This window comes from Dermochelys coriacea, chromosome 14 (assembly GCF_009764565.3).
Source record: "Dermochelys coriacea isolate rDerCor1 chromosome 14, rDerCor1.pri.v4, whole genome shotgun sequence".
NCBI classification, from domain to species: domain Eukaryota; kingdom Metazoa; phylum Chordata; order Testudines; family Dermochelyidae; genus Dermochelys; species Dermochelys coriacea.
In genome coordinates, this window is record NC_050081.1 from 7,728,277 (window position 1) to 7,755,117 (window position 26,841).

The 26,841-nt window shown below is 36.7% G+C and overlaps 1 protein-coding gene across 3 annotated transcripts in view; it reads left to right on the plus strand.

Annotated features, from left to right (window-relative positions):
- PRKCA (protein kinase C alpha) overlaps positions 1-26,841 on the plus strand; it is a 312,623-nt gene that overhangs the window by 128,782 nt on the left and 157,000 nt on the right. For all 3 annotated transcript variants that reach the window (XM_043497588.1, XM_038371867.2, XM_043497589.1), the window contains one exon: positions 811-893. In XM_043497588.1, the coding sequence (XP_043353523.1) occupies positions 811-893 (83 nt within the window). Of the gene's footprint in view, positions 1-810; positions 894-26,841 lie in introns of those variants that run through there.

Sequence of the window (26,841 nt, forward strand, 5' to 3'; positions counted from 1 at the left end):
AGACTGGATGAACAACAGTAATATCCTTGTAATTTTGTATTCACCTAAGGTGCAGAACATAAAAACATTAACAAGTGATGATATAACTCCCTCAGGAAAATATTTGTCCTGACCAAGAGGCTGGGTTTTCCTTTGTTTAAAAGGTGTAAGCTATAGAGTGAAAAATATAGAGATTTGAGGAGAGACCTACTGAAAAGTCCAAGTGTTCCATAAAATAAAATCAGGTTTCAGAGTAGCAGCCGTGTTAGTCTGTATTCGCAAAAAGAAAAGGAGTACCGGTGGCACCTTAGAGACTAACAAATTTATTAGAGCATAAGCTTTCGTGAGCTACAGCTCACTTCATGAGCTGTAGCTCACGAAAGCTTATGCTCTAATAAATTTGTTAGTCTCTAAGGTGCCACCGGTACATAAAATAAAATGGCAACATTGAAAGACCTGCTGGTCCTATATGACATTGTGTTATGGCTGGAGAAGTGTCTTTCAATTTTGTAATCAAATAAATCCCTGAGTGCAACACTGGAAAAATATTATGTCTACAAGTCATTTTTGTAGCAGAGCAAATAGTGACTTTCATATACTTTGCAGTATTTCAAAAATAGACAAAATGTAATACCAGCATTAAAAAGGTACATGCACATGTAAACATCACAGAGAATTGTCACTTTTTAATCCAAAGTATCCTAACTTTCTGAAGTTCCTTCCTCCATACACTGATTTCAGTTAAACTCAATTTGTTTCAACAGTAAAGATTTAGTAAATGTGTGCCACTCTAACCCTTGTTTCCCTTTTTTTTTCTTTTTCTTAAACTAGTTTGCTGCTTTGTGGTTCACAAGAGGTGCCATGAATTTGTTACCTTTTCTTGTCCTGGTGCAGACAAAGGGCCTGACACTGATGTAAGTACCTTAGAATGTGATGTATTTTGATATGTTCTTTTTTAAAAAAACTCTGTTGATCCTAACAGTAATGCCTCACTGCAAAGATCATCAAAATTGCACTTTATCAAAGTGTTTTAAGTTATTGGAAATAGAACAATATATTGAAATGAATATAAAGATGTCTTGAAATATCCATTTTAGTAATCAAACCTGAGGAAAATATTGACCACATCATAACAGAGGGCAGTATTTCCTCAAACAAAATAGAATAGTGATATGTTGACCCAAGCAAAAACTCTAGGTTTGTAGTATTACATACACTGATATTCCTTGATGCAGACAGTTTCTCTGTTACGGCCATGCATTTTCAATGCGTAAGCATTTTTCTTTTGAAAACAACAAAATTAGAATTCCAGAACAATTTATTAGTTAATAAATTGGGCTTGTCTTCACTGTAGCATTAGCTCATGATATAACTCATGTATTGCCTGTAACCTAACCCCCATTCACACACACAAATCTCTGGCTTGAGTTAGGGAGTGCTTTAAACTTGAGCTAGCTGGCCTATGGCAGGGCCAGGGAGTGGGGAGAAGGCATGAATCCAAACTCGGGTGCTCCTGACACTCCAGCTAGTAATACAGTAGGGAAACATTTACTCTGTGCTCCTAACACGATAACTCTGTGTTGCAGGAGTGTTATTTTGCAGTTGGCCATCTCACTCAAGCTATATAGATAACTCAAACTAACTCTGCAGTGAAGGCATAACTGTTGCAAACCTCAGTTGTTGCAGACCTCAGTGATGTAGGACTAAACGGTAACTGTAGTGATTTGTCACATGGCTCATGGTTAGGTGAAAATGTTCACTGTTTTTCTCATGGGTAGTGTGCGCGCACAAAATATGATTGTTGTCATCCTATGCAACTTTGTGTTGCAGAATAAAAGAGGGAAATGTCCTTTTGTAGTTTGTGATTAGTTATTAAAGAATGCAATCAACATAATATTAATTAATCAAAAATAAATTTCACTCTGAGTTAAATATAAAAAGACAGTGTAAGGAAGTAATTTCACCTTATCAATTAGCAGTAATGAAAGGTGCAATTACAATTAAATATATTTATGTATTTATATATTTTCTCTTAGTTATGAAATGGATGTGTTGTCATCACCTGCAAATGAATAAAACTATAGATTTGTATCATTCCTTCTTTGGAAGCATGCAAATTTTGAAAGTCCCATACCCTTGTGATACTCTTCTAAGTTTTATTGGTGAACAACTGAATAGGATGTCTTTCAAATGGCACTCTCAAATTAATGGGGTCTAAAATTTGGGATCAGTTAGAACATGCTCCCTCTTTTTCATGTAAAGATTTTTTTTCTGGCCTGTGGTATTTATTTCAAAACATATTTTTTTCTAGCAACAAGATATAAACAAATCTGTAATAAGTTTGCAGGAAAGATGAAGATGCCACATAAGAGGATGAGAAGTATGCATTTTTGGTCATGCATCAGCAGTTAATATTGATTAAAATTGTCACAGTAAATGATTAGAGCAATATTGGACTTGAGATGAACCAACTGTTCGCTCAATATTTCAGAAGACGTTAAGATATTGGGCTGAATCCATACTTGTGGGAAATAATCTGCCTAACTAGAAACAAAATTGAAATCTGGTCATTTTTACCAGCCTCATGAGCCAATTTCTGTGTGTTGAACAGTGAAGAATGAGCCATTTGAAACTATTTTTAAAAATTAAAACGTTTGAAAAAAATTAGGCATACTTCTATGTAGAAGCCAGTTTTATAACTCAGTATGCAATGGGGCAAAAAGTAATTTCATCATTTTCTTAATTAGTAGAAACTTTAAAGGATCTTAATGTAACCCCTTTTCATAAACCACTTGATCACAAACTATTCTGTATTTCAAGGTGCTGTGTACATTTCATACTGCACATTTTACATTTGTATCTACATACATATTTATAAACACCAGATAATTATTTAATAGTATATAGTATAGTCAAATATATTTTATATTTTAACCTGGTCCTGTGCTTTAAACTGTATAACTGAAACATACTGCAGGAGAGGGATCTTGCTGCCTATCTAGAGCAACACTGTCTGTAGTGTTAACACTAAGGCCCCTGGTGGTCCCCTGTCCCTGCATGGAACCACATAAGTTAGCGGGGCTTCATATAGTTACAGGAGTCTGCCCTTGCAGAGCACATTACAATTTTGAAGATAGGTTAGACTTCTTGTATTTTACCCCTCCTTGCATTCTCCCTGTGTATTTAAAGTAGAACCGTGCTAATTTACAATTATTTAAAAACCAACATCTTCCTCATCTCATTTCTCAGAAAGGATTCAGTCACTGAGAGCTGTGGTAAGGTTTTATATTACTAGGATATGGATTTTTTTTAACAATATATGCTGTAGCAATTATCAGTACATTAATTTTAATTACTGTATCTATGCTTCCTAAATGAAAATTACTGAAATAAATTAGCAAAGTGTATTTTGTAAAGTATTATATTTGCTTTTTAGTTTGATCCCTTGCAAAATACTCTAATCTGCTGTGGTCTGGTAGTCATTAGTGAACTGAAAAGAGTCTACTTCATTTTTAAGAGCTTTATCAATAGTTTTATGTTGCATAGCATTTCTGGTGAGAAACCTTTGGCTTTTTATAATTGGCCTGCAGTTCATTACAAGTTGCATGTAAAATGGGAACTTTATTGCACCCTACTGAAATAGTAAACTGATGTTGCTTGTTCACATAGAAACCTTCAGGATTATCAATTCTATTATACAGTGAAGTAATTTAACATCTGTTTATGGGAACAATACATTCTGGAGTTTCCTTTGTCTGAAACACCCTGTTTTGTTCCTTATATCCCATTCAGGCTCTAGTTTATAGAGCATTATCTCTTGCAGATGACATGTACCAGTAAACTATACTCGTGTCACTAGATTTTAATGAGCTTCTCATGCACATTTTTAATGTGGTATATACAATATAATGGATGGACAAAAAGTATATGGAGGATTATAAACTCTATGTTGGTTATAAACTCTGAAAGCTTGGGTTGCTTTTAAGAATTTACATGTGAAATTAATAGCTTTTGTGAAAAGAAAATACGTCTTTAAAGGCTTCTCTTGTTTTTGGAAGTGAAATACGTTTCAGGTGGTAAGTGCTGTTACCATGGTTAGACACAGAGTCCTCTGATTTGTATAATTTTTAGTATAATTTATGCTGGAGATAAGCAGTCGCTTTCTCCAAAAGCAGTGAAATAGCACACACTTGCACAGTAGAATTATTAGTTTTGTGCAAATGCAAAATGTAAGTATATACAAACAATCTAGCTCTCTCTTAATGATAGGTCTACAAGGACACAATTCACACTAGAATCTAAGGTGTCTCAAAGGAAATAAAGTATTCTAAATATATATACATATTTAAATATTTGTAGTTTGTTTGTTTGTAAAGAGGAACTGCATGTGATCTGGTGATTAGAGCATGGTCCGAGTTATGAGATGAGTTACAAATACATGGGTTAAGCCTGTGTTTTACATACTTTTGCCACAGACCAGCTAGTCCTGCGTATCAGAGGCTCATTAAAAGTTCAGGTCTCCTCTGCTTTCCATTTTAAGGAATCATGGCTGCATGCGTGTTTGCCAGCTGAAAGTTCTTGGTTACATCTATTACGTGGAACTCAGATGCTCAGGACTACTGTGTTTTATATTGTACTCAAAACTGGATGGGTAGTGGACATGCAGCACTGTGCCAACTTGCACCCATGTGACTGGACAAGTTCAAGTTGCAATAGTGCAATTCTTTAGTATACATGAAGCTTCACACTGACCCAAATACTGTGGCTAAATGAATCTTCCTGGGATTAAAAATAATCTTCTCCAATTGCTCTGACCTCCTTCCCTTCATCTCCTTATATGTGTGCCCTGGCTCTGCCTCCGCCCTCCCCCCCCATTCAGTTCCAACATCTCACCATGCCATTTAAAGCACTCCACTCTTCTGTTTCTTCTTATGCCCTTCCCAGTGCCTTGGGGGTAGTCTTACTCCTAACCACTCCCTTTCTTTTCATCCTCCATTCTTGGCACATCATCTCTTTCCCATGTGAAACAGCCTCTTAATCAGTGGTGTCCCGAATGTTCCCTTCTTCAGATCACTACCAGCCATGGACCTGTTCTGCAATATTTGTGTGCTGCCATTCAAATTTAACTCTGTCTTCTGCTACTTGACTTAACTGTGTCAGAGCCTGATATTACCTGACATTTTAGTAGGCAAAACTTTATACTTCAAGGTGTGGGTGAAGAGTCAATTTGCAGCAGTGAAAAAAGACACCATCTCACTGGACTCAAAACAAGATAGGCAGCACCAGCAGCTGCTTATGTTGTGCTTCCCTTTAGCCTATATGTTTTTTGGAGCAGAGGCATTGGCTCCATTGAATTCAGTGTCAAAACTCCCATTGATTTCAACAGGGCAGGATTTCATCCACAGTGGTGTTACTGGTACTCTAAATACCATGTGTGACTACAAATAATGAACAGTTACTTTAGGTTTTAGATTCTTTTAAAAACTGAAAGGAATAAAAGAGTTAAAAGTATGATTACATTAGTGCTCACCTATGAGAATAAGAGGCTAGTAAAGAACATAGGGCATTTAAAATCAACATCAGAAGCAGTGAGCTGTTAGGCTTGGTAACGTGGAGCAAGGTCCTTTGTACTAATGGTGAATTAGTTTATATACCTGGGCTTTAAATCTGTCTTTGATACTTTAAGTGTGTATTCTTCAGTGCACACTCCTGCCTTTTCTTTCTGCAGTGCAGCATTGCAAATGAAAGTGTGAGGCCATTTAATCGGATGAAGCCTCTCTTGATTGTTATAGAATCCATTATCTGGAAAGTTGTTAATCATTTTTAATATTGCATTTTACATTTCCTGTCTGGATTTTGGAGACCGTGTTTAAATACTTCATTTGGGTTATCAAATGATTAGTTTCAATGTTAACATACAGGCAATAACACACCATGCTTTGGGGATTAAATGTAAGAATAATACAGAAAATAAATGTTTAATAATCTTTTCTACAACAACAGGTACTAGTAAATGAAGAGGCTTATAGACTGTTATACTTCAACTTACTAAGAAGTTTTAGGTTTTATAATGTTTACATTTTAATATTTTACTCTGTTATGTTATTACTACCTAAGTTGGTACAATTCACATACCTTGGAATGTAGAATACTATTTCCATGCCCTAGTGTTTCCAATGCACCATATGATGATCTTTGTGAAAAAGATATTAATTATAAAAATGTTGTAGTATTTATTTAGTTGTCTGATATATTTGTTGTCATTTCATTCAGGTGTCTAGTTAACTTGCATTTGAGATTCTCTAAGTTTTTGAGATGAAAATAGTCTTTCAATTATCAATAATACTTAAATACTCCCCAGGAAAGTAATATAGTGCCATTTTCTGAAAGTGTGTGCTTTGTCTGTTTCCAGACCAGTTTTATACACAATGCATGATCTCTTTCTCTCTTTTTTCAAGGTAGTGATTTTTGTCTAGTGAGAGAGATATAGTGCCTCCAAAAATACTTTGTTTCCATCATTAAATACATTTCCTAGAAGATAGAGAAGGCAGAAATTATGGGAGCAGTGGCATTAACAGCATTTGCAAGAAAATAAGCAAATCAAATGAAACTTACTTTGCCAGTGCTCATTACATCGACCTATTAATTAAATGTATGAGTCCACGCTTTTTGTTATGTTTGTTTTAAAAAATATATTGGGGAAGGAGGAAGAATTTAGATTTCCACTTCAGACATAAAGAAGCAGATGATGCCCTTTTTGCCTTGAATACCACTTACCTATGAAAATCCAGCTAAGTGTAATTTCAAGCTCAACATCTGTTATGGCCAATATCAGAGACATTAGAAAACAAGCTACACGCTTTGCATCTGTGATTTGAACAAAGGTCACAGCACTGCCAGTAAGGTCCTTTGGGTTAGCTCTCAAAGGCCTTCCCTTGGTTTTACTGTCATAGATCGTGAAGTCAGTGTTGTACCAACAGTGTGAGATGACAAATTTACATGTAGCACATTTTGTATTCTGTCTATATCTGTTGATGCATGATTTCTTTCAACAATTAAACAATTCCTGGCAGAGGCACTCAAAATATGTACCCATTTTAATCACTCTGTAAAGGGCTATTGCACTGATAGAGAACAGCAGGATTAAAAAAAAACCCCAATGAGCCATGCTACAATTAAAAAGAGGACTATAAGCTTGAGGAAACTTCACCCTTTTTTACATTCCAGAATGATTGATAGAGAGCAAGAAGTCATATAATCTGTATCCAGAGGCATTTACAGCGAAAAAGGGGAAAAAGTTGTCTCCCTCTTGGACAGAAGGGATGTATTGAATAATTATAATGTTAAAGTTAGAAATGTTTGCAGAGAGCCCTGCTTGTATTAGTAACACTAATCTGGTGTCACTGCAATAATGCCCCTCATCTACTTTTTGAGAAATACACTGAAATCTTAAAATGGTACATTCATTTTCTGTAGAGTGGTTGGGATTTATTTATATGCCAGATTTGATAATGACGAGAATTTCCAGTGTTAAGAGGCCCTCCCACTGCTTCCCTGTGCAGAATGTTGGGAACAAAGCTCAAAATCACACAGCATTTGTCTGCTGCTTTGGTTTTTTGTTACAAATTCAAACCTCAGGTACCTCAGAAGATCACTGAAGTTTTGCAAACCTTTTGGGTGAAACTGTAGGCCACTTTTGTACCTTTTCTTTTAAATCAGACTAAACTTACAGTTCCACAGGGCATCAGAGAGAGAACAAGATGGCCGTTTCAACTGAGTTTGACTTAGAGATGTTGATTGCTTTTGATTCCTGAATTCAAAGCTAAACTCTGAGTTTTGAACCCCACGCACATTTGAATTGTAGAAAATGTTCACGAGATCCTGTGAAGTGAAACTACCAAGTTACACAAAGCTCTGTTTGTTACAGCTTAAGTATCTTAATGTGACCAAATCAAAATAATATTGAAGGCTTGTTTTGCTGCTCTTGGTAGTCTGGAAAGGTAGAAAGAGAGAGATGTTCATGGAAGATGCTCTGGGCACTAAGTGCAATCACAGATTTTTGATAGGGGTGGGAATGATCAAGAGTTGTGCACCAATTCATCTTTCACCACTATTTTCAACATCTCCTCCTCCTAAATTTGTCCTCCAAGTAGAGACCTGTAGCATAATATTGGCACACAAACCTTGCAGAAAAGGCAAAGTACTGTTTCTTTCTTGTGCACATTAAAACCTGGTTAAAATACTAGCAGTGTGCCCTCAAGTACATGTTTCTGAAATTTTAAGTATGACCTTCCTTGGCTTATAACTGCTCTTAAATATTTAAGTTCCACTTTTTCTACTGTTTGTTGAGAGAGCATTTTCAGTGCAGCTGTGGATCATTATCAGCCAGCAAATTAGAATGCAGCATTGACTTTAATAAAAAAGGTAATCACAGAGGCAATTCATACAAATTATACTCCTTCTTAAAAGCTCCTAACACTTGCAGTTAGTGATGAGTGAGGTATAACATCAGTTCAGTATAGGAGGTTATATACATGCTATTACTTAAGCGAACATATGCTACTATTAGCCTGCCTATTCACTAAATACATTTAAACAGTCCAGGAAGTAGCCGCCTAGGTTTCCTTATAGATGCAAAGTGAGCCTTCAACAGGATTAGCTGGTAGGAATATCTTTTTGCCACTCTGTTATGAGAAGCTTGATATAGATCCAGCACATTATCATGATATTGAAAATCCAGACGAAGTGTTTCTTATCCTGTGTCTGTCAGTTTCATATAGATGTGGTACTTCTTACTTTACTCTTCTTGCTAAAAACAAAACACAACAAAGAACCTCACAACCCATAAAGTGCAAAATTGGCTAAAAAACTAAGTGTTTTAGGAGCCTAAACCCCATTTTCAAAAGTCACATAGGTATTTAGGACTCTCATTTTCATTGGAAAATCAGAATTTAAGATCCTAAGGCTCTAAATCCCTTTTGCAAATTACAGGTTCTCCCTATCTGTTTGGCGATTTAGTTCTCATTCCCCATGTTATACATTTAAATGGGCACCACATATCTGGGAAGAACTGGTGAAAATTAATCTTGACTTTATATTGATTCCAGTAAAATGGGATACAGGGTATCTGAGAGCAAACTGAGTTTGACTTTATGGGGTAAAATTAAGAAAACAAAAAATGAATAGTGTTTTGTTTTAATCAAAGTCCAAAAGCTTTTTAGCATGTTTACATGGGGTTAAAAAGTGAGATTTAGACCTTAGATGGATAATGTGTGTTGAGGAGTTTGATTTTTAGGCTTTTAGCCTTAACAGTACAACATGACCCATTTATTCTTAAGAAGGTCACTCCATGGGTTACTAAAATAGACCATGAAATAACATAGTGGATTTGAACTAGAGGAGGATTTCATAAAGCTATTTATAAGATGAGATAGCCAGATCTTTCTTCCTGTTGTTTGCCAGAATTGTGTGACTCAAACTATCTATAATTTAATTTCAGTCCTTTTTTCATGGAGAAATAGTAATTTGGGATAATCCCAGATTTAAAATGATGTTATAAGAGTATGGCCTGGTAGGGTGAAACATATAATCTTCTGTATAAATCTTTTAAAACTATAAATCATTTATCTACTTCCATAGGTGCCGATTCCCACAAAAACACTGCATAGGCTCCATTGTAGCTTACTTCATGGGCACAGTACACACACACATGAATGTTTCAGATTCCTGTTGCGACAAATACAATGCCAAAGGCAATCATTCCCCACCATTCATAAGGACTCCGTTCAGTCAAGTGATGAGTCTGTAGGCAATGATCATCATCTGAACAGATCAGTTCCTGTGATAGCCAGTTATCAAAGTGTCGTATTAGACACGGAGCTAGCATGGTTTCCAGATCATGGTCAGAATTTTTCCTACCTATTCTAGTATGGATTTAAAGTAAGTTTTTGTGCTGTTTTTCAGAAAATTAACTTTTTAGTTCTGCTTTTCTCTAGTTTCTAACATTTAGGAGGTTGGGTTTTTTTTTTTTAACTCAAACATTCTTTCACTCAAACCAATTATATGTTCTGGGAACCTTAACTTCACCTTAAAAGTGTTTCCTATGAGAATTCCCTTATGTTTAAAATATGGTCCTGATATTCTGCTCCTGGCCTGTTTCTGAAAAACCTAAGTGATCACCGGGGGCATATCTTTTTCAAGTAAACCTTGGGAGGTTGGGAGGGCCAATGTGCCTTTAATCTGCAGCTTCAGAACCAAGCTCCACAGCCCTACCACCATGCTGTGGAATGGGAAGTCTTGATGCTTCAGGCTTGTGATAGTCCATAAGAAGAAGTTCCTCTCCTGAAGAGTCATGCGAAATTGGATTTATTCCTTTTTAAAAAATGCAGTATGGTACTATTAATTTCTGAGCAACTATTTAATTTTTGTGAAACCCATTTTAATTCATCTGCAAATTGTGATGTGCCAGAAGAATGATTTTATTTAATTGTATTTTCTGGTTTGTTTTTGTAGTTAATAGTTAAATCTCTAACACTAATTTACTTACTTTGGTATATTGTTAGTAAAAGAGTCCGTTTCAACATTTATCTACTTGAGAGAATACACAATGATGTAGGGTAAATAGAGTAGTATAAAGAGACACAAATTTAATAATCTCTTATTTCATTAGTGGAGGCAGGGATATGAAGTGGCTTATGCTTCATTAAGCTGTGCTGTGTATTTTGCTTGCTTCATTGAAGTATTCAGTGTAATTTGTCACGATTACTTATGTTGTTGTTTTTGCAAAAAGAAAAGGAGTACTTGTGGCACCTTAGAGACTAACAAATTTATTAGAGCATAAGTCTCTAAGGTGCCACAAGTACTCCTTTTCTTTTTGCGAATACAGACTAACACGGCTGCTACTCTGAAACCTGTTGTTGTTTTTGTTACTTACCTGTGCATGCTATTTAACCTTGAAATAAAAGATATGACTCTCTTTTTCAATGGCAATCTCTGTAAAATGAATGATGATAAACAGAGCTCTTACACGTTGTTGTGTTTTGTCAGATATGCATTAGGTATTGTTGTTTTGCTCAGACTTCTAATATACTTGCTTTTGAGGTTACCCTGAGTTTTGACTTTTAAACAGTACTTCATTGAACACTATCTGTAGTACTGTATATCAGAAGTATTTGAAGCACAGAAACCCATGCTAGAATGTTTAGTAAATGCTATTCTTCTCTTCTGCAGAAGTTCAAAATATGGAAGTGAAACATCAAGAATGATTAATTTTGGTAGCACAAGTAAAATAGGCTGATGTGTTTCTCTTATACTTTTTGAAATAGGATAATTTTCCTTAGAAAAATGAAAGAATAGGGGTGCTATAAAAGTAGACTTGGCTTGAGATGGAGAATAAGATACTTCACCTTTTAAGAGGACTGCTAAAAGTGCCAGAATTAGCATTAGGTCCAGATATAGCTGTAATTACACAGTATAGGACCTTCTTTGTTGCAGATTACTATAAATTATGTCGTAGGGGATGGGTGAAAGTAATGGGAAGGAAATGGAGGTTCAGTAAGGGAGATTTCATTTAGGGAGAAGAAAAACCTTTGAACCAGTCTTTTTTTTGTTTTGTTTTGTTTTTTGTTTTTTCTCCATATGTTTATCTTCTGACTCTGGCATGAATGAGCTGGGGTAAGGAGGAGAATACCCTTAGCCATGATGGACTGCCAAAATCCAATATAAGAAAAGACTAAGTTCTGTTTAGAACACTTGTAGTCACAGTATATCAACAGAAGTGAGAATTTAGTGATAAGTAACAAAACTGCTAGTTGAAGACAGAGAGAGGATATTTACAGCTTAACTAAAGATATAGTTTCCCACTTAAGATAACGTCTTTAAAAATGTATCATGAATCTTAAAATACAGAGAAATGTTCTTACATGAATATTTATATTAAAATGTTTTTAAAAGTATATTAATGGTTGTAAGACTAAAAAAAAAGTAAAATATTTTTAGTAGTACAGTTTAATTTGGTCACTATTGGATCTTCTTTGTACTAGAAGGCTGCAGAGAGACAAGGTGTATAGCAATCTAAATTTGTCAATATATCCATAGTTTCCATAATAATTCACATTCTTCTTTTTGAAAAACAAACCCTGACATGCTTGAAGTAGCCACAGCAATGTTTACTCTTTTTTTAATAACAGTTTTAAAAGGCCTTTTCTTTTTCCTCATTCTTTGCCCATGTGATGCTGCTGTTGCCATGGAAACAGATCAGCAAGTAGCTTTGTTATACAGCACAACTGCCCCTCTGACATGGAGAGAGTCTCTCTCATGTACATCAGGAGGCCTTCTCATGGAGAAAACCACACTCTGAGCCTTCTGCCTACGAAGTTAATATCAGCAGAATTTATCATTTCCTTTTGTGTTATCTTATGAATTAGTATTTTTATAATTATTGGAAGATAAAGAAATCTGCTTACTAGTGCATTTAATTATATGACTCAGATTATTTATGATACAATTTGAAAGTATCTAGTGAAAACTAATTAAGATGGGTTGTGTGACTTTTACTATTGTGTGTCCTTCCATATAGTTTTATACTTTGGTATTTTAGTGGGCTAGCTTAGAACTACAGGTTATATAGGTTTAAATTCTGTTTTGATACACTTTAATTATGATGATTGCCACAATCCCCTTGAATATAAAGAAGGCAAATACTGCCTTACTTGGTGTTACTTTGTGAGTCATAGAATATCAGGGTTGGAAGGGACCTCAGGAGATCATCTAGTCCAACCCCCTGCTCAAAGCAGGACCAATCCCCAATTTTTGCCCCAGATACCTAAATGACCCCCTCAAGGATTGAACTCACAACCCTGGGTTTAGCAAGCCAATGCTCAAACCACTGAGCTATCCCTCCCTCTATACAGTTACCATACAGTGGTACCTTGTAAAGTCATTGGGTGTGTCAGTCTGTGGCTTCTTTTAGAGCAGCCTCAAACAATTTTTTGTGACCTTGGCACTTTCAGGTCAGTTGATCCTACCTGCTTGCTCCCTCTCCCTTCAGTGGAAGAACCTTTCATATCTCCTGGAATCATCAGCCCTTAGTAACTACAGCTAAATTTAAAATCACGTTCTGCCTCGTTTGAAGAGGGAAGAAACAGATACAACTAAGACATTCATAGTGAGAAACCTCAGCTCTGTTCTTGTGTATGCAAGGGCTGTGCAGTGTGACTCACAAGAACAAGCTAGATGTCTCTCAAAAAAGCTGTTACCTTGCCTGTTAGAATCTCTTCCCATTTTGTTTTTTTCTCCTCTAGTCCATGGTCAGCTGCCTATTGGAGAACAGCTTTCTCTCTCTCCTTCTGTGTCCCCTCTTGACCCTCTGGGTAGAAACCTCTTCTTTGTAGGCAAGTCCATCTTTTCCTTCTACACAGAAAGAAAATGGTTTATAGGCATCCACTACAGTGTGAAAAAGGAGATATCTGTTGAAGACTACTATGGAAAAGGACATAAAAACAACTGATAATGAACCTGAGACAATTACACCAAAATATACTAGTGACAGCATTTTTGTTTGTGTCAAACTCAGGGGCTCCAATGTATTTTCTTCCATAGCAAGCCAGTAGCATGCAGATTGGGTCAGGTCTGCATACTCAACATTAGTTTTAGAAAAAACCTACTCTGAATCATCCACTTGATTTATTTTTTTTCTCTGTCACAATAGATGGTTACAGTAGGGAATGTGATTAGTATCCAGGAACTGAGACTTTATTGGCTAAGACCAGCAATCATTATAGAAGATTTCACTGCACACCTGCTTCCCCAGTCTTCCCCCCCCAAACAAACAGTTATCAGAACTCTACAAGGTAGATACTAAGCTGATGAGATATTTTAGAACTATTGATTGTACCATATGGCTAATATAGTGCACTACAAATACCAGCCCACTTATTTTATCGCAAATTGATATTTTTATCTAATTTTGATTTGGGAACCACCTCAAAGTCAGAAAGTGCTAAAAATGTTTTCACAAAACGATCACTCTATATCTGACCTCTCGGTCCTCATTCTCAAGGGAAACCTGTACAGCACTTTCAAAAGATGAGTCTGGGACCTTAAATTCATTACTCTTCTAGACACTAATAATCATGAACTGAACAGAAACACTGGATCTAGGCTTATTACGACAATCTGTAACCTGCTAAACCCCCTCTTTCTGTCCTATGACTGTAAAGTTGTTAACTTGAATGGTCCCTTACAGTATGTGCTAACTACTTATGCTAAACAATCTGTTCCAGCTTGCATTTTGCTGGGACACTGGGAGTACCTTTCCCAGACCTGAAGGAGAGCTGTGTGTGGCTCGAAAACTTCTCTCTCACCAACTGAAGTTGGTCCAATAAAAGATATTACCTCACCCTCCTCGTTTCTTTAAAAATGTTTCGCATTCTTGTAGATTTTCACAGTGGACTGTAATGGTGCACTTCTCCTGTAGCAAACAACTTGTGCTTGCCAGTTTGTCTTGTGGGTGGAATCTGATAGAAGTGCTGACAGTGTCTTTTATAATGAGATGTGTGGTAGGAGAATAGAGTATTGTTTACCCTTAAACTCTCTCTTCACTCACTCCCTCTTTAAATCTCAATAGAATAGAGCTTCAGTATTTGCCTTAAAGATTGACAGGTGTTTTAACCTTTTACCTAGGGTAAAGGTAACTATGCTTCAGGGAAATCATTAAAATTCAGCTTAATTAATCAAGCTACTAAATACAAACACCCCATTTTTGTGGAGAGAAATGCAGGCTCTTGAAGAAAAGTTCATTTCAATTTTTAGATTTTAGAAAAACTCCCAATTCTAAATTCAGTATTTAGCAGAATGCTTAATGGATTGTTGCAGTCAGCATTTACCACCAAGATTCTTCTTCTTAGCATAGGGAAATAACTGTGGGGTGAGATACAGCTGTCTAATAACTATTCTTGAATCCTGACTTCTTAATGAAAACCATTGATATTTCTAATTGTTTTATTTTGTTCCCTTTGTTTTTGTTATGTTATGCTTTTGATGCGTGATTCATGTGCTTCCATGACCTTTTAAAGTATTTACAGGATCTTCTTGAAAATGTACTTTACAATCATCATACCGCAAAGATATAAAAATGAATAAGGTATACTTTGATGTGCCCTGAAAGATGGCTGTATCAAACCGTTTCAGCTTGTGTCAGTTGTGAAACAGTGTTGAAAGGCCTAAAGACAAAAATGCTGCTGTATAAATAGAACATTTTTCTCTTCGGAAAAACATAAAATATAATAAAATATATGAACCAGCTAAATTACATGTCTAATATCGGATCTCAGAAAATGGCCAAGTTTTATGAACTGTGAGACTGAGACAGCAGTAGAAGAGGTGTACAACAAATATGGTCTTGGAGTCAATCACTCATTATCTATTTCCATTTAATTAAGCTCTTTATGAGAAGAGAAGATTGATGCAGAAATTTGTAATACAAAGGCCCCATCTTTTATATTTGAATTAAATATAGATTGTGAATGGATAAATCTTGTGAGAATGTCAATGATTTGTGAATCTTTGGAGTATTTTTAGGCTCTTAAAACTAGTTGTAAGAGTTCATAAGCCTTTGTCTATTATTTAAACCCATTTTTGCTAAGTATGAGGCACTTCTACAGCATGTCTTTGTAGTGAAAAGAGTGTGCTATCTGTTGGGAATAGAAGACCCACAAAAGCTAGGATGGTATAGGTGGGTCCTTGATTTATGATATATACTGTGTATGGACTCTTTTTCATTTAGTTTATTGCTCCCTTTTCTGCTTCTTTCCTCCTACTCAGTAACTTTTAAATCGAATCTGAACTCTGTAATGATGCAGTGTAAGTTGAACTTTCAAACCCACAATGTCTTGTACAGTTAGAATTTTATAATGAGCCTTTCGTAAGGAATCTGGGCATGTACCATTTTACAGCAATTGAAAACTTGGGCAAACAAGTTTTCCCAATAGACATTTGAGACATTTGAGGTCAGTTCACCAGGTATGTTCCAGGTATTCTAAAAACCCTTATTTCTCTGTGAGGAACTTAATATAATATTCTGGAATGACGTATTCAGAATCAAAGGTAGTTATAATCAGTAAAGCTTAGAAACACTTGGTTTTGGTAATAAAAATTTTCTTGCTGGGCTGCAAAAATTTGTTTTAAAGTGTTCATTCTATTGAGGGTCTGGTCGGTCTCTCTCTCTCTCTCTCTCTCTCTTTTTGGTTAAATTGAGCCACAAAATCATAATTAACTGTGAAGGAAAAATATTGCCAGTTATATTAAGAAATCCATCTTGCAGCTATATGTTCATACTGTAATTGCTTTGCAACAAACATTTTATTTAATGCTTCCTAATTAATCTAATTGTAAACAAACAAAACTGGCATGATTCCAGATAGATTTTTCAATTATAAAAAGCTGTAAATTTTTGGCATACAACTTTATAGGGTAAAGTAGAAGCCACAATTTGGCCACTTGTGATGTCAAACAGGTATGATTGTATTTTAGTGTGTTCTGCACTGAAACTTAATATTACGCTTCAAATTGTTGTCATTGCTGAAATATTGCTAGTAAAATGACACCTGGTTTTTCGTAAAATTTCTCCTTATTTAGTCATTGAGTATTTATGTATTCCTGATTTCTGACTCTCTATATAAAGATTTTTAAAATATATAACTAGAGAGTTGGTGCGCATTAAACAGTCTGGGAGGGAAGCCATTGCCAATTGCCAGTTATTACCTGAACTGAATCAAGATATTGATAAGGGTCACTGCAAAGGTGTTTTCATTTACTCCAAGATAATGGGGCTTATCTGTGCACTACATAGATGAATGGCGCCAGGATGATTATTAATGTCTATATGGCACCCACCTCCACTGGTTATATTGGATTTTTACTGGTATTAGGGAGTGCTGAGTCACCTATTTGGAGAAATAGCCAAGCTTACTAAGCTGTTTGTGAGCGTGGATGATAGTAAACTGAAACTGAATATTTTTCGTACATGGTCGTGTTCAACTATACTTATCCAGCTCTTCCTGTATTCTGTAGCAGTAACCTTCCGCAATGTGGGTACAACCCTAAGTTCAGGGCCCTCACTGTCATTGTGATGCTGGATCCAGTTACTAATGATATGCTCCCAGCATCCTTTCCCCAGCAAATAAATGTTTGAGGCTCACTTCTCCCAGCTCTTAGCTCTTCTACCTCACAATGTATCATGTGCATTCTAGTTCCCTGAACTGAAGGGCCCTTTAAAAAGCTTTCTGAGAACAGTGTTCCTGTGTGCTTCATTCAGCAAGCAGAGCAGGAAATTGGCATTGATCTGTTGTTACGGGATTTCTGCTGTGAGCAACAAGGTCTTGCTAGCACAGTCAATGGAAAATAGCACACACACTGTAGTGCCCATTCCTCTGGATGGTTGGCCAATTGTGATACATATGAAGAATTTTGGATGGTGTGTACCTGCCAAATTCACTGCAGAAACTTTTGGGTTGGAACACAATAGCTATTAAATAACACACAGTAATTCCCCCCCTGTATGCTGAAGCCCCAAAACCACCATCCCCCCTTAGCAGGAGGAGCCCTGAGGGCCCCACCACATCTGCCTCCTCATGGGGCAACTGTAAGGTAGATGGATTGACATAACCTAACTAGACGACAACAAAAGTGAACCCAACAGAAAACAAAGGACTTCTTATCTCCCACAGGCCTTCAATAACAAGATTGGCCTTGACACCCTGTATCCACCCACCCTTCTGAACATTTGAGAAGATCGGGACTGGCTCTGGATCCAAACTTGATAGATTGGGCCCATCTGAATGTTAAATTGATATGTTGTCCCACACCTTAACTGCATCTCTGCCAAGAGTGTTAGAACATCACCTTCATTGCACAGTGTCACCATTCCAGCTCTTACCAAAAAAAAAAAAAAAAAAAAAAAAAAAAAAATTTGCTCTAGCAACTTTAATGACCCCCTTTAATAGCACAATGTACACTAACACCATGGTACAGCATCTCTTCAGTACTGGCTCAGGAGATGACCAGTTTATTCACCAACAATTTTTCCTTTTCAGCACCAGACATTACTTAGTTTATTCGATCTGATGGGGAAACAGTGCTGGGTGTTACAACTCCATACTTTTTTGCCTGCTTTTACTGACATTTAGTTTTGAACTAAATGATCCTTACTATGTATTGTAGTAAAAACAGATACACTGTGAAATAAAAACATGTATGCTACAGTAGGAGTCAACATCTGTGCATCAATTTATTTTTAGGATGATTCAGATCAGTAATATTTTGTGTGTGGGGCTGTTATACAGCTGAATGATCTAAGCTCATTCAGTATTTAATAATTTGGCAATAAAGAGAGACTATCAAATAATTTAGGACCTACATATAACTCAGCTTTAGTCTCATGTGAAACTTTCTTATTTTTAATGGCTATTTTAATGGATAGAAATTAAATATCCATTGTTTGTTTTTTGTACAGCATTGTAGCCCAACTGAAGACTTAGTGAAGAAGTATAACAATTATGTAATTTCCACTGCTTAAAGTGACTTACTACAGTTCATAAACTGCTGCAAAAAGTGTTGTGAATTACATATTCATATTGACAGCATGACATCAGCAAACAAAGTAGAAACAATAGTTATTTTGCAAGAAGTGCTTGTATCTGATATTTTAAGCATGTGTGTACACATTCTTGCAGTCGGAGGACTTCTTTTTCCCTATGGGAAACATTCTTAACAGTCTAATACGCTTCACTGTAAATAAACTCTTCATACCCCATGAGGTATGTAGTGTGAATGTCATAGAGTTTTGCCTTGAGGCAAATCTATAAATAACTCCTTGCTGACCTGCCAGACTTAGGAATAGACATCTGTTGGTATTCACCTGTAAGACTTCTCTGCAACAGGTAACTCTCCTATGATTAAAGCTAATGCGGTTTTGGGATGCATCAGGAGAGGCATTTCCAGTAGGGATAAGGAGGTTTTAGTACCGTTACACAAGGCACTGGTGAGACCTCACCTAGAATACTGTGTGCAGTTCTGGTCTCCCATGTTTAAAAAGGATGAATTCAAACTGGAGCAGGTACAGAGAAGGGCTACTAGGATGATCCGAGGAATGGAAAACTTGTCTTATGAAAGGAGACTTAAGGAGCTTGGCTTGTTTAGCCTAACTAAAAGAAGGTTGAGGGGAGATATGATTGCTCTCTATAAATATATCAGAGGGATAAATACAGGAGAGGGAGAGGAATTATTTCAGCTCAGCACCAATGTGGACACAATAACAAATGGGTATAAACTGGCCACCAGGAAGTTTAGACTTGAAATCAGACGAAGGTTTTTAACCATCAGAGGAGTGAAGTTTTGGAATAACCTTCCAAGGGAAGCAGTGGGGGCAAAAGATCTTTCTGGTTTTAAGATTCTACTCAATAAGTTTATGGAGGAGATGGTATGATGGGATAATGGGATTTTGGTAAGTAATTGATCTTTAAATATTCAGGGTAAATAGGACTAATCCCCTGAGATGGGATATTAGATGGATGGGATCTGAAAGGAAAGAAAGGAAAGAATTTTCTGTAGTATCTGGCTGGTGAATCTTGCCCATATGCTCAGGGTTTAGCTGATTGCCATATTTGGGGTCGGGAAGGAATTTTCCTCCAGGGCAGATTGGAGAGGCCCTGGAGGTTTTTTGCCTTCCTCTGTAGCATGGGGCATGGTTGACTTGAGGGAGGCTTCTCTGCTCCTTGAAGTCTTTGAACCATGATTTAAGGACTTCAATAGCTCAGACCTGGGTGAGGTTTTTCATAGGAGTGGGTGGGTGAGATTCTGTGGCCTGCGCTGTGCAGGAGGTCGGACTAGATGATCAGAATGGTCCCTTCTGACCTTAGTATCTATGAATCTATGATTGGCTGTCCCCTTTAGTCTGGCTGCTATATATAATGAAAGTAAAGTTAACTTTTAACTGCCCCTTGAAGTATTTAGTACAATATTTTTGTTTTCTCAATGGTTAGAGAAAAAATATGATTGAAGAAAAATCTAAATGTAAGAGCTTAATGAGTTCCTCATTTTAGGAGGGTGAAGGAATTTGATAGCTTTAGCTCAGAATGTTTTTCCATAGAAATGCAGATTTCAGTCTGGAGTTGTTTGTTTTAATGAGAAATGTGTGGGTGCGTGAGCAGCCAATAGCTCCTTTTCTGTAATAATGTAATAAAGCTCTGCAGAAGGTGGTTCAAACCTGAACTAATTCTTACATTAAATATATTATCTCCATATTATGTCAGCAGAAACTGAGGCCCAGGGAGGTTAAGATTTTGCACAAGGCCCAACAGCAGAGTGAGGATGAGGATTCTGGTGTTCTCGATCTCGAGGCACCTATTCTCCACTGTACTGCTTCTGGTTAGTTTAGTTACCTGCATGTCCTTGGCCCACTTAACAGCTGCAGGAACAATACAGTTGTTGTTGTAGTGTCTGATTATTAAAAGGCTGTCAAATAAAATTAGCAATGTAAGGTGGAAGTTGATGTGTTCATCCCCTTTTTCTCTGAACATGTTTTGCACAGTATTGTTCTTTGAAGTGCTGAGGTTTCCACTATATAGTGTGAACATTTCAAAGGTTATATGCCTCAGAACAAGAATGGTACATTTTGCCCAATGTACTAGATGTGTTAGACAGCAGAGATGCTGTTAATCTTTTGTTCAACCGCCAAACCACTGCCTGTGCCTTAAGAGATAAAGCTCTTATCACAGTATGCAATGTAGCTGGTTGTCAAGATGTTAGTTCATAACTGGAAACAATCCATGCAGGTTTTTCCAAAACACCATCTGTTATTCCTAATGGATACAACAAAACCAGTGGAGGAAAGGTTTGATAGACTTAGTTGGAAACTCCCATGTTACGCCGAAGGGTAACGTTTACAAAGTTAGGGATTGGATGATCTCTATAATAGGATACCTGTAGGTCACTAGTCCAAATCCATATGAATTAGTAATTAAAATGATTTAATATACCATCTGATTGTTGTCAAATGTCCTACTGGAAGAGAAAATGGTGGTTCCCAGTGGATAGACATAGCTAACAGATGAATCACTTTCACAACTGGCACCCTTGCTGGCCATCTCAGCATGCAGACCAAAGATTGAATATATATTGAGAATGAATCTCTCTCCTTGCCCGGAATTGTTCCTTATAGAGCAATATAGAGAATTATTCATTGTCCTTGCCCATGCTATAACCATATTATGGATCAAAAAAGTTGCTGCAGGCAGCCACTGCAGTTCAGGGTGCAGGAAGACCAGGACTTTTCTTCTGTGAAGGAAAGCAGTCCAGTGAGAAATTCTGAACATGCAGAAGCCTAATTCAGTATGGGAGAGGAATGAGAAGCAAGTACTAAAGGATGAAAAGAAAGTGGAGTCCAGCTGCTATAGTTCTGCTGCTGCTAGCAACATGTATCAAAAGAGAGAGAACAAAAGATCCACAGCTGAAGTTTTTTTTTATAATGTGTGGTTTTATTAATTTGAAACTAACAGATAAGGGATTTTTTTTCTGCCAGCTAGGCTTAGCAGCTTCACACTATGCAAAAGAGAAAACTACTATGAATAATTTAAGCACAAATCCACCTAAGGGGACAGGTGATGTTACAATGAACCATCACAATGAAAACAAACTGTTGCTTAGCTCCTAAGCACTACAGCCTGAACAGCGCTCCACCCTGGGGAAATCATAGCACCACTGTTTAGACAGCAGAATCTGCATGGTAGTGTGCCAGTGGATATTAAAAATAGCACAGTTTCAGTAAAATAACTCAGCTTCCTAAAACATTTATTCCTACATGGAATCTTTGGTTAAAATTGTCTATGCTCATCAATATCCTTACAGAGAGGTGGGGTGGGGTGAGGTAATATCTTTTATTGGACCAATTTGTGTGGTGAGACAGGTAAGCTTTCAAGCTTCTCTCACCAACAGAAGTTGGTCCAGTAAAATATATTACCTGACGCACCTTGCCTCTCTAATATCCTGGGACCAACGTGATTACAACAATACTGCATACATCAATGTATTTCTTTAAAGTGTGTGAAATGTACAGAATTATAAGTCCCGGTGACTGAAATAAAGTCCCTTTATTTTACTGTACATTGCACAACTATCTTTTTAGCTGTCTCCATAACCATTGCTGGTTCTGGATTTGCCTAATTATATTGATTTGCACGTTGCAGTAGCTCTAAAACTCTAAATACTGCTACACAGCAAGTTTTTATTTTTTTTACTTTTTATTATGCTCATATCTGTTTATTCAGTCGGAACAGCCAACTACACTGTTAGAAACAGCATTTAGCAGGCATTAGCAACATATTTTGGGGGGAACTGAAAGAGTAAATTTGGGAGCTGCCTCATGGCCAGCTATTGTGACATATAAGTTGGAGATGGGTTTGTGCTTCAAGTGATCACTCCCTCAAAACAGGAGTCTCCAGCTCTCCTCTTTGGAGCTGGGTTGTAATTTTCATCAGCTTCTCTCTCAGCTGGCCTCTTTTCCCCAATTAGTCCTCAGGCTCAGAGCCCTCAGCAGGCCAGCCTTCTTCTACTGGAATCTGCCCTGCTGTGAGGGAGGAGGCAACTTTTATATTGTTCCCCTTCTCCCAGCTCAGAACCATTACCCCAGCCTCTCTGCAAGGCTCTTGCCCCTTAAAGACATAGTAACAGGATTTCTTCCAATTCACCACTTACTCGTGGGACTGCTTCCTCTGTCAGTATCTCCTAGGTCCATGTATATATACTCGTACTTTCAAAATCTTCAAGGGCCATGCCATGTGACGGGGTGGGCAGACCAAGTAGGCACCATTACTTTTAAGGGGCAGATTGCCCCACTAGAGTAACTTTTTCTTTTGTGCACTTTTAATGCTGGGATTTCCCATTTGTACTTTTTTATTTCCTTTAATTCTTCATTACCATGCAGTGGTTACTTTCATGAAAAAACAGAATCCAGATAACCAAATATTATTGTCTAAAAAATGAGACTCTGAAAATCAGTCTTCCTATGATACTGTACCAATAACACTTTTCATTCAGCCTCCAATCTGGTTTTGAAGTGTTTGTTTCCTCTTGAGAAAACAAATGTGTTTTAGAACTGTCCTGTCATTTGGACTCATCATAAGGTTTTAGCTATTTCTCATCCTCTGTTCCAAAATTGATGTTTAATGCCCTGGATCTTCTTTCTTTATGTTCTTTGACCTTAATCTTTTCTATCCTCAAACACCAAAAGTTCTTATTTCTTGCGATAGACTCAGACTGACCAGATAGCAAATCAGATCTTTTGTTGTAATGTGCATGTTTGAAAGGAAGGATGTTTTGTTAGTGTTTGGTTTTGGTTGTAATCTTCCATTTCATTGTCCCAAAGATGGTTTGTTTTTTTTGTTTTTTGTTTTTTAACTTCTGATGTGCATGTGGCTTCCATTGACATCGGGGGAGCCCATATGTCTGAGAACAGAATTTGAATTTAAATGATTTACACGTATTCTAGAGTTTCACCTCATGTCCTTAAGTTGAAAAGTCTAAGTTTTCATACTTAAAAACAGAGAGAAATCTTCATGTTTTCAGGGGAATTAAGTTTCATTTACAGAATATTGTTGATAACTAAAATGTATATGTACCACAGAAATAGGAAGATAAGCTTACACAGTTGTATAAGTAAACACTGATAAGATTTCTAAATGTAGTAAATCATAACTAAATATTTCTGCTGAAGGAAAGTACAACACAATCAGCATGTTATCTCTTTTTAGGTTTGGAATTTTTGTGGTCACAGTGGTTTTATAATCTAGAAAGAGACTGTGTGTGTTGTCTGTAACGGAGGGTGAAGAATTGTCTAATAATGGGTAAAGGATAGGACTGGGTTTCAAGCGTTTTAGTCTCAGCTCTGCCACAGACATTTTTGGTAACCGTGGCCCACTTATTTGAATTTTTTGCACCTCATTGTCCCTTTTTGTAAAATGATGAGTACACTTATTGACCTTGCAGCAGAATTATGAGGCTTGATTTCTAAAGTACGTTATTGCAAAATACTTTGAAACCATTACTTAAAAGGCAGTATAGAAATGCAAATTATCTTGATTTGTTGAACTGTTGTTTGTAAAATCCAGAATGTTTACTATTCCTTTTACCTTGTAGGCTGAAAATAGAATTGGACAACCATACTGTATGCTATTTTTTCTTTGGTTGCTCATAAAAAAGAGTTAATGTCATGAGTGGTTATTTTATGCATTGAGGAAAAGGGTGCACCGTAAGCTTTAAAGGATGAGAACCGTTGAATTATTTGAAGGACAGAGGTGAATAAGGGGAGGGCTTTGGGATATTATGATGTGAGGGAAGCTAAAGAAAGAGGTACTGATAATTCATATTTTAAAATGGATACATTAGGATCACTGCTGATAGAGGGCACTTTAATAACTTACCGAAAGGGATTGAATTTGGAGGGGGAAAAAGAAAGCAAACAAAGAATTCTCTGGTTCTGTTAAGGCAAATGGAGTAAGACACACCAGTCCGTTATTTGTATCCGGGGTATCCTATTGTAATGTCCTAGTGATTCCTTAAGAGGCTGATGTCTGAGCCACCTTAGAAGAAGGGAAACCCCAAAATGGTGTCATTGCGGAAGAAAAGAGGTGGAGGAAAGAGACGGATGGTGGGAAATCAAGTTAGCAGCAGACAATTATGTGACTTTTGGGAGATAAGTGTAACCCATCAGAGCTCTGCTTAGCATCTATCATTTATGTGCCAGGAGCATGAATGGGCTGTTGGTGAAGATAGAAAGAACTATGCAGCTAGCAGGCTCTTTGCTTATCAATACATATCATATGTCTACATAAAGGCATCTTGCAACAAATCGAATAAAGGAACTTAGTTCAAACTGTATCAGCATTTTTGCATTGAATATGTTACAGGAAAAAATATGTTCATGTATATGTAAAATTGAGCAAGGTAGGGGGTGCAGATGTGGAAATGTTTCTTGGTCATTTAGGGACTTCCTTAATAATTTGCTTAGAAATATTTCCATCATGATAAAGATTTAAGATTAGGACAGGGAATGTCATTTTACCTTTTGGGTTTTTTTATGAATAGATTTCATGTACAATCCATAACCACTACACTACATGATTTTCTTAGAAAATTAATATAAATTTCAGCTGCCTCTCTCATGCACATGAATGGGAAAGCTGTAAGTAGAAGGGTAAAACTGGAAAGATAATGTGGCTTTAAGTTCACATAGCGCTAAAAGCACAAAGCCCAATGATGCTTTATTGGAAATGCATTATACAATAAGAAGGGCAGAAGTGTTGCATTTTAACAGTCCATTTTATCCTTGTATTTGAAGGGACAGCTGTTCACCAGTCTCACAAGCTGAAATTAAATTGAAATGATTTCTGCTACAATATATTTGGCAACAATAAAACCCTCAGGTCAATTTGAGACCAGTTCTGAGCGAAAAACATACCTGCAATGTTTTAACATGGTATGTGGAGATTTGGTGTGTACTAGAATTAACAATAACCAAAGGTATATGCCAATTCCTTAAACAACATCAGCATTGAAAGCTTCTAAATTAATGGTTCTTCCAAGATAAATACATGAGAATGAAGAGTAAAATTGCAGTTCAAATCCCAGCTAACTTTTTCTCAACTTCCAGAAGACTGCATTGGGTATCCTCCTGCTATGTGCACAGGACAGTCCATTTTCCTGTGTTCATTACTTCTTGTTTTTGTCAGTTTTGTGGGAAAACCCCCAGTAATTTGGGGTTAATGATCACTGAAGTAAAAGAGCAATGTATCTCAATACAAATTTTCAAAAATGAATATTTCCTGAGGTGGTGGCTATGTAAAGAAGATTACATGTAATCAACAAAATACTTCCTTTGGCCAGAAATTCCTTTTTCCTCTAGACATGTGAGTCGTACACTGATGGGATCTATAGTATTAGGGCTTGTTTATATTTATGAAAATTAATCCAGACTAAGGTAGAGTTTGTATTTGATGCCGATAAACTATTTCTGATTAACTCGGTATGCTTTTATTCCAGAATAAGATTATCTAAATATGGAGTTAATCAGTAATAGCTATTCCAAAATAACTCCCCATTTAAATAAACCTTGAATTAGACTTTTTTTAATGGTTACTTAGCAAGACAAAATTGTACCTAAAGATTATATGGAAGGCCGTAATTCAGAATTATTTATCTCTTTGACACAGACACCCTTTGTGTGTGCGTGTGTGTGTGTGTGCATACAATGACCTTATTTTCAAAGGTGCCAAGCACACACAAACCCCATAGAAATCAATAGGAGCTGTGGGTGCTCAACACCTTTTTAAAACTAGGCCTTTTTTTTCTTTTTTAAACTATATGATTGATATGTAATCTGCAGCTACTGTTTAATTTATGCAAAATGCTTATTATGATATGTGTAAGTACTGATGTTACAATATATGCAATTATCTCTCAACCTGACTTAGTTGCAGTTATATTGACAATCTGGGTTGAAAACTCAGTATTGTATATAACATGGCTTCTTTTACTTTATATACACTGATGTGTACTTGTTGTCACAGTTCTGGGGTCACTGCACATGTATCCCCCCATTGTCCACTGCAGGAGTACCCTTTCAGGCCTCCAGCTGTTGCCTGTCTCTGAGCAGTGATCTGTGTCCCACTCCCTTCTGACTGGGGTTTTTAAGGCTTCACAGTCCCTTGCCATACACTTTGGGCTTGTCTCCATGGTCTGACAATGCACTCCAGCAAGGAGTGAATTCTAATATGAATAGTTCCCTACTGTCCATGAATGTAGTATTCCTGG